The sequence below is a fragment of the Sminthopsis crassicaudata genome, chromosome 1 (genome assembly GCF_048593235.1).
Source record: "Sminthopsis crassicaudata isolate SCR6 chromosome 1, ASM4859323v1, whole genome shotgun sequence".
In the NCBI taxonomy this organism is placed as follows: Eukaryota; Metazoa; Chordata; class Mammalia; order Dasyuromorphia; family Dasyuridae; genus Sminthopsis; species Sminthopsis crassicaudata.
This window is the reverse complement of record NC_133617.1, coordinates 418,749,646-418,764,082: the sequence shown is the minus strand read 5'-3', so window position 1 is coordinate 418,764,082 and position 14,437 is coordinate 418,749,646. Positions and strand designations below refer to the sequence as shown.

At 40.4% G+C, this 14,437-nt stretch overlaps 1 protein-coding gene across 1 annotated transcript; it reads left to right on the top strand.

The window, feature by feature from the left end:
• Positions 1–10,743: 10,743 nt before the first annotated feature.
• On the top strand, positions 10,744–14,221 carry RPP25L (ribonuclease P/MRP subunit p25 like). The gene is given in 3 exon segments (XM_074280244.1): positions 10,744–11,021; positions 13,278–13,750; positions 13,752–14,221. Coding segments are annotated over 3 exon segments (708 nt in total). The 5' UTR covers positions 10,744–10,885; the 3' UTR covers positions 13,851–14,221.
• The last annotated feature ends 216 nt before the right edge of the window (positions 14,222–14,437 follow it).

Genomic DNA, 14,437 nt, shown 5'->3' with positions numbered 1-14,437 from the left:
TTATCTCAGTTGATAACAAACAACATTTACATTCATAGGGTTGTTGTGAGAATCAGGTGGAAAAGATGTATGTAAAACACCTTGCAAAGTTTGAGTGATACATAAAAGCCTGCTTTTATTATTATCATTAGTAGTAATATTATATATTTTTCATATACCCATTTTACAAATGAGGAAACTATCAAAGAAGTGAAATGACTTTGCAGAGTAAGTAGCAGAAGGGATTAGACCTCAGGTCTTATAATTCCAAGTCTAATATTTTTGCTATTACACACCTCCCTGACCAGGCCTTGAGCCTCTGACTCACCCAAGTACTATGAGATCAGAGGAAGGAGAGAGATCCAGAATCCCCTAGTTCTTTTGGAGGTCAAGGGGGAAGAGGAGCATATCTAGTCTTAAAACATCTTATCTGTTCAGCCTCTTTAAAGACCAGAAATGAGAAAAGGGGAGAAAACCTTATTTACCTAATTGGAGTAGCGTGTGTGTGTGTGTGTGTGTGTGTGTGTGTGTGTGTGTGTGTGTGTGTAATACCTGAGTAGAAATAGGATTCACAGCTTTGGAGAACTCCTAGGCCATTCACATGTGCGATGGTGGAATAAAAAAGACAAAGGCAAATGAAAAAGAGAGGAAAGAACTCTAGCAGTGATTTTCTGCATCCCCTAGTGTCCCAGTCAGACATGACTTTATTGACATTGTGTCTTTATTGACAATGTGGCTTTATTGAGACTGTGACTGAGAAACAAAATGACTTCAACAATCCAACCACAAAAAGCGATTTTTTTCTCATAGCTTTATGCTGTGTGGTAGTAAGGTGCTAGGGATTGAGAGGAGTGACAAGACAGGACAGGGCAAGGTAAATTGCAGAGGAACATATACTGTTGGAGAACTCAGTCTAGTTAGAGGATAAATTCTATTTGAGATAATTAGCTATACCTATCAGAATGTGTGTGTTTGTGTGTTAAGCCAGAAGAGCTGACAATAAATGCTGTAGGAGCTCAGAATAGAATTATTTCATCCATCACCTTGAATTCTCAAGTCAAAATTCATTTTCATTTATTTGAATTTGAAATATACAGTGACCAATGAAATCATCAGTCCAATCCATATTGACCTCAGGGTCACTTTTGGTGTCAAGAAACATGAAAAATTAACCAGCCCTGCCCTCTCCTGATAAACTGGCCTTCTAAAATTTCTTTGTTAATCAAGTCACCTCTCCAGTCTAGAACCTCCAGTGTTTTCCCACTGCCCACATTGTACACTTCATAATTTTTGGGATGGCATTCAAGGCCCTCCAAACAATAGTGCCAAGCCCTCTTTCCCTCTCATTGTCCACTTCTGTTCAAGCCAAGCTTGATTACTAGCCATTTCCTGAATATATATCACCTATCTTTTCCCTTGATACATTGTCCTACCTCATTTTATAAGCTTTTAGGTATATTTTAGACTTATGTCTTCTATCATCATCTATCTCTGCCCATTCAAACACTATCCATCCTTCAAATACTACCCACATTGGGGGGCCTCACCCATCACTCAAATCCGAATTAGTTTTTCCTTCTACTGATGAAAATTTCCTGTTACACATGGCACATGTGAGCGTTTATGCAATTGTCCTTTTTAAGAATAAGCTTCCTGAGGACAAGCCTTATATTACCTCATATATCTTTGCATCAGGAAAAATCTTGGGGAATAAAGCCTCTATTTGCTATTTCTATATGGGTCTGAATAGAGTACTGGGTCTTTAATCAGGCAGGCTCCTTTTGTTGAGTTCAAATCTAGCCTCAGACACTTACTAGCTGTGTGACCCTGGTCAAGTCACTTTCTTCATCTGTCAAAGGAACTGGAGATGGAGATTGCAAAGCACTCTAGTATTTTTAGCAATAAAAACCCCAAGCAAGGTCACAAAGAATAGAAACAACTGAAATGACTAAAATAACAACAAAAACAAATCATTATAGAATAACTGAGTTGATTCTTACCTCAGGAATCTGCCACTATTAAATGCTGGGAGATAAAGCTTGCTAGATCCTGAGAAAGAAAATAATTTTTGTCCTTAGGGAGCATCTAGATTAATTGGGGGAAAGAAGAAAGACAAACAGAAATATTAAACTGAGTTTAATAATAGTAGCTAACATTTTTATTGTGCTTATTATTTGCCATGCACAGTGCTAAGAGCTTTACAATTATTTCATTTGAGCCTCATAACAATCTTGGAAGATAAGTTCTATTATTATCTGCATTTTACAGATGAGAAAACTGAGACCACAGATCATATATGACTTGTTTAGGGTCACAGCCAGGAAGTATCTGATGTTAGATTTGAACTCAGGTCTTCCTGGCTCCAGGCCTGCCTCCAGAAATCTTATCTGCTAGCCTATATCTATATATCTGGCATGGATAAGATTGTAATTAAACCAGAGTAAGAAAGACAAGCCAAGAGACTTCTAGAATTAATGAAAAACTTCCAGTGGTCTGGGTCCCTCAGAAGTAAGTAAGCTGAGACTACAGTGGAAATCTGGACAACTACTTAATTTTTTAAAAGTAATCATAACAATTCTAATAAAATCAATCAAAATATGGAATAAATCATATTTTTAATTCAGTTTTGTTTATTAAATAGTTATAATAACATCTAGAGAATATAAAGGGACAAAACAGGAACCTTCAAGGAAAATACATCCTGTAGGGGAATTTAGGTGGATGAATAGTTGGAGACAATACATGATATATACATAGGTTAAGTAAACTTGAAATATTTTAGAGAGAACATTAACCATTGGTGAAACAGGAAGAGTCTCTGGGAAAGAGCTGATACTTTGAATTGAACCTTGAAGATAGCTAGGGATTCTAAGAAGCAGAGGTGAGAAAGGAAATGAATGGGAAGAAATAGTGGTAGAATTCTAAATATGAGATTTATTATCTGATAACTAGAAAACCTCAAGAAACAAAATGAAGATCCGCATATAACATTTATAGATCTGACAAGACCTTTGATACTGTCAATCATGAGGGCTTTTGGAAAATTATGTCAAAATTTGGTCCACAGAAGTTCATCAATATAGTACATCATTTTCATGATAGCACACTTGCCCACAGCTGCTTGAGTAAGGCATATGACTTAAATTTTATTTTTGATTTTCCCAGATTATATGTAAAAAAAAACAACTTTCTTTTCTTTTTTTTTTTTTTTTTTTTGGTTATACATGTAAATTCTTTATGAACCATGTTGGGAGTGAAAAATCAGAATAAAAGGGAAAGGTCATGAGAGAAAAAAAAGCCAGAAGAAAAAAAAAAGTGAATATAGCATGTGTTGATTTATACTCTTATCTCTGTAGTTCTCTGGATGCAGTTGGTATTTTCCATCCAAAGTCTATTGTGATTGCTTTGGATCACTGAACCACTGAGAAGAGAACCAAGTCTTTCATAGTTGATCATCAACCTGGTTCTGCTTATTTCACTCCGCATCAGTTCATGTAAATCTTTCCAGGCCTTTCTAAAATCAGCTTGTTCATCATTTTTTATAGAACAATAATATTCCATTACTTTCATATGCCATAACTTATTCAGCCATTTCCTGGGCATTGATGAAGCATATACTTATTTTCCAATTCTTTGACACCACCAAAAAAAAATTTTTTTTTGCACAGTGGGTCCTTTTTCCTCTTTTATGATTTCTTTGAGATACAGACCCTGGAGTGGCATTGCTGTATCAAAGAGTATGCACAGTTTTATAGCCCTTAGGGAATAATTCCAAATTGCTCTCCAGAATTCACAATTTCATCAACAATATATTAGTGTCTAATATCTGTCTGCCCAGGTTGCATGTACCTTCGGATTCTAATGTTTATTGTGCAACAAGAAAATGATATTCGCACACATGTATTGTACCTAGATTATATTGTAACACATGTAAAATGTATGGTATTGCCTGTCGTCGGGGGGAGGGAATAGAGGGAGGGGGGTAATTTGGAAAAATGAATACAAGGGATAATATTATAAAATATATATATATATATATATAATAAAAAAAAATCAATAATTTGCAAAGCAAAAAAAAAAAAAAAAAAAAAAAACCAATATATTAGTGTCCCAGTTTTCCCACATACCCTCCAACATTTATCATCATCTTTTCCTGTCACCTTAGCCAATCTGATAGGTGTGAGGTGGTTCCTCAGAATTGTTTTAATTTGCATTTCTCTAATTAATAATGATTACAGCATTTTCTCAAATGACCATAGATAGCTTTAATTTCTTCATCTGAAAATTGTCTGTTCACATCCTTTGACCATTTATCAATTGGGGAATGACTTGTATTCTTAGGAATTTGATACAGTTCTTTATATATTTTAGAAATGAGGCCTTCATAGAGATTCAGTGATCCGAAGCAATCCCAATAGACTTTGGACAAAAAATGACATCCACATCCAGAAAAAGATCTAAGAAGACTGAATACAAATCAACACATACTATGTATATGTCTTTTTTCTGTTTTTTTTTTTTTTTAATCTTTCCCATGGTTTTTCCTTTTGCTCTGATATTTCTCTCCCACTATGATTCATAAAGCAATGTGTATTAAAACTAAACTTACTACCAAAAAAAAAAAAAAAAAAAAAAAAAAAGAAAGAAAGAAAAAAGAAATGAGGCCTTTATCAGAAACACTGGCTGTAAAAATTTTCCCCTAGCTTTGTGTTTCCCTTCTAATTTTGTTTGGGCAAAACCTTTTTAATTTAAGTAATCAAAGTTGTCCATTTTGCATTTCTTAATGTTCTCTAATTCTTCTTTGGCCATTAATTCCTTCCCTTCTCCAAAGAGCTGACAGGTAAACTATCCCTTGAGCAAGGCCCAATATGAAATAGTCAGCCCTATGCTTAAGGGTAAATTTTTTTTTTTAAATCATATCCATTCATTTATTTATTAAGGTGTATAGGGAATATATCCTGACAAAGAAAGAAGTACTATTGATTAAAGTATGTCTTTTTAAAAAAATTTACATTTTTTTTATTAATTTTATAATTTTTAACATTTTTTTGGACAGTACATATGCATAGATAATTTTTTTTTTACATTATCCCTTGTACTCCCTTCTATTCCGAATTTTTCCCCTCCTTCCCTCCACTCCCTCCCCTAGATGGCAGGCATTCCCATACATATTAAATATCTTCTAGTATATGCTTGGTATAATATACATGTGCAGAACCGAATTTTGTTGTTGTTGTTGTTGTTGCAAAGGAAGAATTGTATTCGGAAGGTAAAAATAATCTGGGAAGAAAAACAAAAACAAAACAAAACAAAAAAAAATGCTCACAGTTTACACAGATTTCCCAGTGTTCCTTTTCTGGGTGTAGCTGATTCTGTCCATCATTGATCAATTGGAATTGGATTAGCTCTTCTCTATGTTGAAGATATCCACTTCCATCAGAATACATCCTCATACAGTATCATTGTTGAAGTGTATAATGTTCTCCTAGTTCTACTCGTTTCACTCAGCATCAATTGATGTGAGTCTCTCCAAGCCTCTCTGTATTCCTCCTGTTGGTCATTTCTTACAGAACAATAATATTCCATAACATTCATATACCATAATTTACCAAACCATTCTCCAATTGATGGACATCCATTCATTTTCCAGTTTCTAGCCACTACAAAAAGGGCTGCCACAAACATTTTGGCACATACAGGTCCCTTTCCCTTCTTTAGTATTTCCTTGGGATATAAGCCCAGTAGTAGCACTGCTGGGTCAAAGGGCATGCACATTTTGATAACTTTTTGGGCATGATTACAGATTGCTCTCCAGAATGGTTGGATTTGTTCACAACTCTACCAACAATGCATCAGTGTCCCAGTTTTCCCACATCCCCTCCAACATTCATCATTATTTTTTCCTATCATCTTAGCCAATCTGACAGGTGTGTAGTGGTATCTCAGAGTTGTCTTAATTTGCATTTCTCTGATCAGTAGTGATTTGGAACACTCTTTCATATGAGTGGAAATAGTTTTAATTTCATCATCTGAAAATTATTCATATCCTTTGACCATTTTTCAATTGGAGAATGGCTTGATTTCTTATAAATTAAAGTCAATTCTCTGTATATTTTGGAGATGAGGCCTTTATCAGAACCTTTAACTGTAAAAATGTTTTCCCAATTTATTACTTTTAAGTGTAGAATTTGACCAGTTCGTGGAAGATGGATTGGAAAAGAGAGATACTGGAAACTGGAAGGCTATTATAATGCAGTAAACCAAGTGAGAGGTGATGAAACTTAAAACTGAGTGATGGTCATTTGAGTGGAGAGAAGGGAATGGATATGAGAGAAATGGGGGTAGAATCAATAAGACCTAGCCAATTAAGTGGTATAAGGGAAATAAGAGGGAGATGACTTTGAAGTTGCAAATCTGGTTACTAGAAGGATGGTGGTGGTACCACTAATGACAAGAGTTTGGAGGAGAATGGGTGTAGGGGAAGATTACTTCCATTTTGGAATATGAAACAGGAGTTTGGGGGGGGGGAACTAGCACTTAGGAAAGAGATAAGGGCTGGATTTTCAGACTTTGGAATGAATGTGCAGATTTTCTCCCACAGAAATGTGATATTTGAGTGCATGGGAGTAGAATGAATGAAAAGCATTTAATAAGTACTTACTATTTGCTAAAGTGTATGCTCCAAGAATAAGTAATGAATGAATGAATGAAAAGCATTTAAGTTCTATGTGCCAAACACTGTATGTACAAACACTGTAAGAATGAATGGAAAACATTAAGGACCTACTATGTGCCAAGCTCTGTGCTGCAAAAATGACTAATTGAATGAAAAGCATTTATCAAGTACTTGCTATTTGCTATATGATTGAATGATTGAATAATTGCTAAATGAAAAGCATTTAAGTGCTTGCTATGTGCCAAGCACTGTGATAAGTGCTAAAGTAAGACAGTCCCTGCCCCTAACAAGCTTATATTGTAATGGGAGAGAATAGTAGACAAAGAAGGGACTTAGTGAAGTCCAATACACAGTGATGGGAGCAATACAGTACATTAACACACTTTTCCCATGGTAACAGTAATTTGATTATCATTTTCAGAGAAAGAAGTGGAAAAAGGAAGGAGAAGGAACTTCGAATGCTTTAGTATCCAAAAGAAATAGCCAGAATGAAGATGGAGTTTCTCCTAAGCTTGGCCTCTGATGATCTGATTTGGAGAGTAGAGCAATTGGAGTAGAGAAGTCAAGAGAAAACCTTGGTGTGGGTGGAAAAAGAAAGAGAAGAGGGTTTACGACAAAGACTTAGGTGATAATCCAGCAACCAGGAGGAGAACCAGGAGAAAAATCAGGAGAGAGCTGTCTAGAGAACCTAGCAATGAGAGAGGATCCAGGAAGGAGATATTGTCAAACAGTGTAGAAAAATCATGAAGGCTAAGAATTGTGAAAAGACCATAGGATTTAGCGATTAAAAGATGTTTGGGGACTTTGGAAAGAACAGGTTCAGTTACATAATAGGCTTTGAAGTCATTGCAAGGGGATGAACAGGAAATAGTGAGGAAGTGAAGTCATTGAGTAGAGATAGCTATTGAAAAAATTAATTTTAAAATTATAGCTTGAGGAGATAGCAGATTGAGATAAAAAAATTTTTGGTTTTTATGAATGGGGATTATATGAGCATGTTTGTAAGCAAGAGAGAAAAAGCTATTAGAACAAAAAGATAAGCGATTACATGTCCCCAAAGTCTTAATGCAATCAAAAGTATGATACAAGCTTACAAAAACAACATTTGAAAGGCTAACTATTTAACATTTTAAAATATTGATTTTTAAAAATAAATTTTAAACTTTTTATCAGTTGCTGTAATGAAGGAAAGGAAAGGGGGAACCCCATTTCTCGGCGCATAGATAATCCCATGAGGCGCAGTGTCCCCTGTAAAATGAATTTACAGGCCCGAAAACCTAGATTGATAAATAAAAGGTTTATTGTAGGAATTTGGAAGTAAAGTTAAGTTAGAGACTCCAGGGCCGAAGGTGGCCGCTGGGTGGGCAGGAACCCTTACATGGTTGGTAGGATACCATGTATTGGCTGGGAGGGCTCCTGCAAAGAAAGCACTCTGGCTCGTTTCTTTTATACCTAGAAGATGATGGGCCGTACCCCTCAAGTTCTTGGCAGGCTTTTCAGTTAGCTCGGAGCAGGTGAGGGCTGGGGAAGCTGAGCTGATAGTGAGGCTGGGCCCAGATATTCAAAGGGTGCCTTTGACCAGGATTTGTGAATCAAGGTCAGCCATGGGTTGGGCAATTAGAAAGGAATCTTAAAGGGACCTCAACCCCCATCAGTTCCCCCCTTAAATAGTTGAGACTTAAATTCATTTAAGAAAAAAGAAAATTTGGGGCAGTGTCCTTCATTTAAAGGTTGAAGATTTTCTCCAAAGATCTTCAGAGTAGTGGGGTCCCCTCGTCTTGTTTCAACCCCCATCAGCTGCTCACTGATGGAAAGAAATGCATTTGTAATCTTCACCTTAAGATCATAGAAAGAATGAGATTTTGATGTAAATATTACAGTTATGACATGACCCTCACAAGAAAAAAATCTAATGGAGATAGATTTGATGACCAAGATAGGCAATATGAGGACCTCCCTCTGCTCCTGATCCAAAAGCCTGAGAATGTCATCCAGAAACTCTCACATTCAATGCATAATGACAAGGTATCTAAATCTGTTAAAATGAAAATGAAAAAAAAAAACATTATTCAAAATTCTCAAAACTAAAATAAACTTTCAATTGATTTTTTTTTTTTTTGTAAGTTAGTGGCATTTATATTAAACTTAAAAGTGCACTAAGACTTTGGGGACATCTTTTTAGATAAACTTAAAAATAATAAGAATATTATTTTATTTGCTTTTGTGACCCTTTCTTACCTCTCACATGTCTGCATACTTATCAAATGGTACTCATATTTTAAAAAATACTGTATATTGTACTAATTCTGCTATCCGTACTTCGTGTAACTTAAGTCTTTTCACATTTTTTGCATTACTTGAAAACTAGTTTTTCTTTTTCTCCCACATCCTTTGTGTTATACATTATTTCAAGGGTTTTAAAATTATGAATTTTTAAAGAAACTATATTTTTGTAGGTATATATGTGTGTGTGTGTGTGTGTGTGTGTGTGTGTGTGTGTGTGTGTGTGTAATATATGGATAGGTAGGTTTTATATATATATATATAAATATATATATAAAAATATATATATATTTATATATTTATAAATATTTATATATATATAAATATTTATATATATATTTATAAATATATAAATATATATATATTATATTTATAAATTTATAATTTAATAATTAATAATTAATTTAAATTTATAAATATATATATTATATATATTATAAATATATATATATATAAATATATATATTTATAAATATATATATATTATATATATATATATTTCTTTCTCTTTTAATATTATCCGATGACGTAATGTTTGGCCTAGGGACTGCAGGACCAGCCTTATTCTTGCAGGAGGCAAGAGAGCCACCAAGAGGATGATCAAAAATGGAATGTCCCATTTCCAGTCCCTCTCAGCCTCTCAGTATGATTACATCATTACAGCACACTAAGTATGTGGGAACTGGAGAACCATTACCTCACCATGCTAAGTACTAAGTATATGTATATTAAAGAACCATCCTCTCATCAGTGGTGACACCTTCCTTGTTTCAAATATACTTCTCCCAAGTTCCTGCGCTCTGCACTAGGATATAGTCCTGGGAGGGGCTAACTGGATCAAAGACAGAATAGTTCTCCCTCACAAATCGCTCCATGAAATCTTGCACCCATTGACACAAAGTAACAAGCCTGCTTCCCACTGATCACTAACCTTTACTTTGATTTTTTATATTTTTACAATTTGGTAGATGCGGATTAAGCTGTTTTAATGTGGCTGAGTCAGGGCACGGGGAAGAACGCAGTGGGACTGGTGGGAGCGGAGTAATGGGGGAGTCACCGGTACCCATCTCTCTCCCTCCGCCCCTTAGTCAGTTAGGCTGCAAGCACTGACTGAGAGACCAGGAGCTATGACTTCTCTTCTCGGGCCTCCGTTCTCTTATCTCCATGTAGCATAACTGGGGGCAGACATAGGGGCCCTTAACCTGGAATCTGCTGACTTTTTTGTTGATAATTGGATGTTTCCCTAGTAATCTTCCGTATTTTATACGATAAAAAGCAGTCTTCTCAGCAGTTGTTCACGGCTTTGTCAGTGTCCGACGTGTCCTGCCGGAAAAAAGGGTTAAAGAGATCGAGCGCCGGGGCCCTGCAGCCGCAAGTGCTCGGGGCAGGCCCCGACCCCTCCGAGCTCCCCGGAACTAGAAAGCGCAGAGAAGGGGATGAGCCGCGAGGGCGAAGGGAGCGTCCTTCACCGGGGGGGTTTCCTCTTTCTCCATACAAGTCAGAAACACTTATTAAGCGCCTATTATGTGCTAAGCACTCATAGCATTGAATAATCCCATAAAAAAGACCGGGGTCTCTCTCGGGGGGCCTTGGTCAGGGTCAGGCCGAGGTTCGGTTTAGGGGGGCTGGCTGGCTGGGTGGCAGCTGGGAGTGCGCGCCCCTGAGTGCGACAGCTGGTGTTTTGTCGCCACCTGGCGGCCACACAGAGAACAGCCGCTAACTCCGGGAGGAGAGGGCAGAAGGGCACAGGCCCCTCCTCCTGGCCACAGAGCTCCTCCTCCGGACTCACGCCACGCCTACGCGCGCGCCTCAGTTGCCCTCTCTTACGCAGCGAAGGAACTTGCCAGAGGATAGGGGGAAGACTCTCCACCCCAATCTCCGTAGCGTCCCCCCTCCCTTCAGCCAAGGAGGCGAGAGCACGCGCTTCCAGGAGCGTGCCCTCCATCGATGGGTATGGCGTCCGCGCGCCCGCCCCGCTCCTCGCGCTCGCGCGCCGCCATGCCGCCGTACGCGCGCCCGGCCCGTCGCTCAGCCATCTTGGTTCCCCTGCGTGAGAGGTCCCCGACGGCGGGAGGAGGCGGAGGTGAGGGCTGGCCTAGGGGTGGGGGGTACGGGAGTGGGCGGGCAGCCTCTGGACCCTCGCGCGGATTGATTCTCGGAGTTTCCGGCCCGAGAAAGGCACCAGAATGGGAACATGCAGCGATCCCAGCCGGGAGAAAGTGGGCCTAGAGCCGCAGACGCTTAGAGATCCCGGGGCGGTGGGGAGAAAGAGCGCTAGTACGGGATCTCGAGATCCCGGCGGGAGGGCGGCCGGGCGGCCGGGAGAGCTTGGCTGTGCTCCTGGGACCGTTACGGAGGCCGCAGAGGGGTCGGAATGCTGGGGGGAGGGAGGGAGAGCGCGGATAATCCGCAGGTGGGCGCGGGGATCAAGGGCAGGAGCAGGAGCTCCTGGGGGTCAGGTCCTCTCCCCCAGCTTTGCCCTTGGGACACGTGGAGGCTTCCGCCAGCTGCGCTGGGAGAGGGAGCCCTAAGCCCGGTCTCCTTGTTGAGGCTTCCCGGGGCGTTTGAGCCGGGCTTGGAACTTTAGGACAGACTTAGAAAGTGGGAATCGGGGCAGGGGTAGAGTGGGGTGGGGGTGGGTGGGAGAGCATCCGGAGGAAGGGCAGCACCGGCAGTTAGTCGAGAACATCGCGAGCATTGGCTGAGAGTCCGGGATGGGCTGCACTTGAAGTACACCCTGAGCCTGAGATTAGCGCCGGCGAGGATCCCAGCCACGTCTCCGTGGGCCGGCACAGTGGTTAGGGCCCTGACTCCGGAAACCGGAGGCCCTGAGCTCTGTGCCTCTGGGCGGGCAACTTATCCTTTGCCTCAGTTTTCTCACCTGAAAGATGGGGACAATAATAGTAGCCACCTCCCGGGGTTGTAAGCATGCAATCACATCAAAGCAATTTGTAGAGCCCCTGGTACATGATAGGTCACTTTACAAGTGCTTGTTCTCTTCGTTTTGCAGAAGAAGAAACCGAGGTTACATTAAATGACTTTCTCTGGGGTCACGGAGATGGCAGGTGGCGAGTCTCTGGCTCCAGATTCAGCTTGTGTTGGGGGTGGAGTCAGAAAGTGGGTTTGCATTGCAGCAGAGAGGGCAGGCCTCCATAACCAGGTTGAGAGGTTTGGATAAACTTTTAGACACTTCAATCAGTGGGAAAACTTCTCTCTTTTTTTTAATAAGTAAATTGAAATACATGCTACATAAGAAAGTATTTTAGGATCTTTATGCTTTTAGAAATGGTTCTTTTGGTAATAGTCCACATTTCTTTTTTCTATTTTTTCCACTTTTTGCTTTTATATTACCTTCATTCCCAGTATTTCCCCTCCCCCGCAAAGAGATCTCTTAGAACAGAAAATTAAAAAAAAAGTTCCATAATCCACATGTTTAAAAAAAAAAAAAAAGCTCTATATCCACATATTTAAGGAAAAAAAGACTGACTGTTGTATAAAGTATTCTACTCTCATATTCCTCCTCCTTTGCAGAAAGGGGAAAGGTGCCTTATTTTATCTGTTTCTGAGCTTGGTCCTACTTATATGGCTTTAAGGTGCTCATTTCAACTCTGAGAGTGGTTGTGTAAATATGTTCCTATTTTGCAGGTGGGAAATGGAGTCTCAGGCAGATAATGTCTTCATCCATGGTCACCAAATCTACCCCACAAATTTTTTTGAAGTAAATTAGAGATATAGTTTCCTGGTTTAAAAAAAAGGGGGAGGAGTTAAACTTACATTCTTTTAAAGCTCCCTTTTAAAAAGTGTTTTTCTTTGGTTTTGTTTGAATAATAGCATTTATATGGGGCTGTGAGTTTTGTAGGGTGTTATATTAATCATACATCATCCTACTTGATCCTTACAACAGGATGAGGTAGATGCTATTATTATCATCCCTGTTTTACAGAGAGGAAGCTAAAATCCAGATAGATTAAGTGACTTACCCAGCATCACACAACTATTACGTGTCTCAGGATCGGTGGGCTCCAAGTCCAGCGTTCTATCACACCTGCTGCCTCCCTATAGAGTAGCAGCCCCTACCTCTAATTTTTAAGGTAACGAGAAATTTTCCATTACAGTTTTACAGAAGGCAGTGACAACCTTTGTTAGCCTTTGGCTTAACTCTTAGTCAGTGGACTTTTTCTTTAGGAAGATCCTGGACTAGAGGGAGACATTGTCCCTTTCTTCACAGATATCCAGTTCTTGTGGGGAGAGAGCCCTTGATTAGGGGGTACTCTTTTCTGAAACTGGGATGTGGTGGGCTTGGCCCTTGGGTACTATGCACTCACCTCTCCCTCTTTAGGCACAGTGAAGGCCCCTGGACCAGCCATGGAGAATTACCAGAAGGCAAGCTCTGTAGAGAAACCCCTGGTCCCCCCAGTTCCAGGTCTGCCTCCAGATACCTTGGAAATGCGGGTCCGGGATGGCAGCAAGATCCGAAACCTCCTGGGCTTTGCATTGGGCAGGCTGGAAAGTGAATCCACCCGGCGAATAGTGTTCATTGGTGCAGGCCGTGCCACAGGCAAAGCTGTGACCTGTGCAGAGATCCTGAAGCGCCGCCTGCCTGGCCTGCACCAGCTCACCAAACTGCACTTCCAGCAGACGGAGGATGCCTGGGTCCCCGTAGTGCCCGAGGCTGGTCTGGACCCACTTACCGTACGCCGACATGTGCCAGCTGTATGGCTTCTCCTCAGCAAGGACCCTCTGGACCCCAATGAGGGTGGCTACCAGCCCCCAGGTGCTCCTCCTGGTCTGGGACAGCCTTTACCCCGAACCCCCCCCACATACTCCTCAGCCCAAGAGGCGACCTCGGGCCTCAGGGCACTGGCAGGGAGGTGGAGGTGGGGCCCGAGGCGAGACCCCCAGGAGGCCCTGACTCCATGAGGGAGTTGGAAGCAGATTCTGAGGTACTCCTCAGAATTGGTGGAACAATACTGAAGCCCCATCACTGCTTTTTCTTTTTGATTCAGTGACTGGTCTTTGGTCACACTGAACACACACTGTTGCCACAGGTGGAAATGAGCACAGGATGCAAGAACAGACATGTTGATGGCTGCTCTGAGGTGCTCTGGGTTTGGTCAAAGAAGTACTCTGCCCTTTCTCCTGTTCCCCTTCCTCAAGAATGTTACCATCAGTTTTGTCAATCTCTTATAAATTAGATTCCTTGGAATGTAACGATAAGGTTATTTTTCCCCGGAAAGGAAGGAAGGAGTTGGGAATAAAGTTCCATTTGCATTATTTATGAAACCCTTCTCTGTGCCCAGCTGTATGTGTGTGTATAAACCACAGGATACTGCCCCTATACCTAATCCCTTAAAACAACCAAAGTCACACAGGAAACTGGCTGTGTGATGAAAAGTGTGTCTGGGACTACTTTAATGTTGAGAGATCAGTGGTACCAGGATTGGTTAGAACCAGCTTTAGGGGGGCAGTGAAGTTTGAATTGGTTCTGGAAGGAGGAGT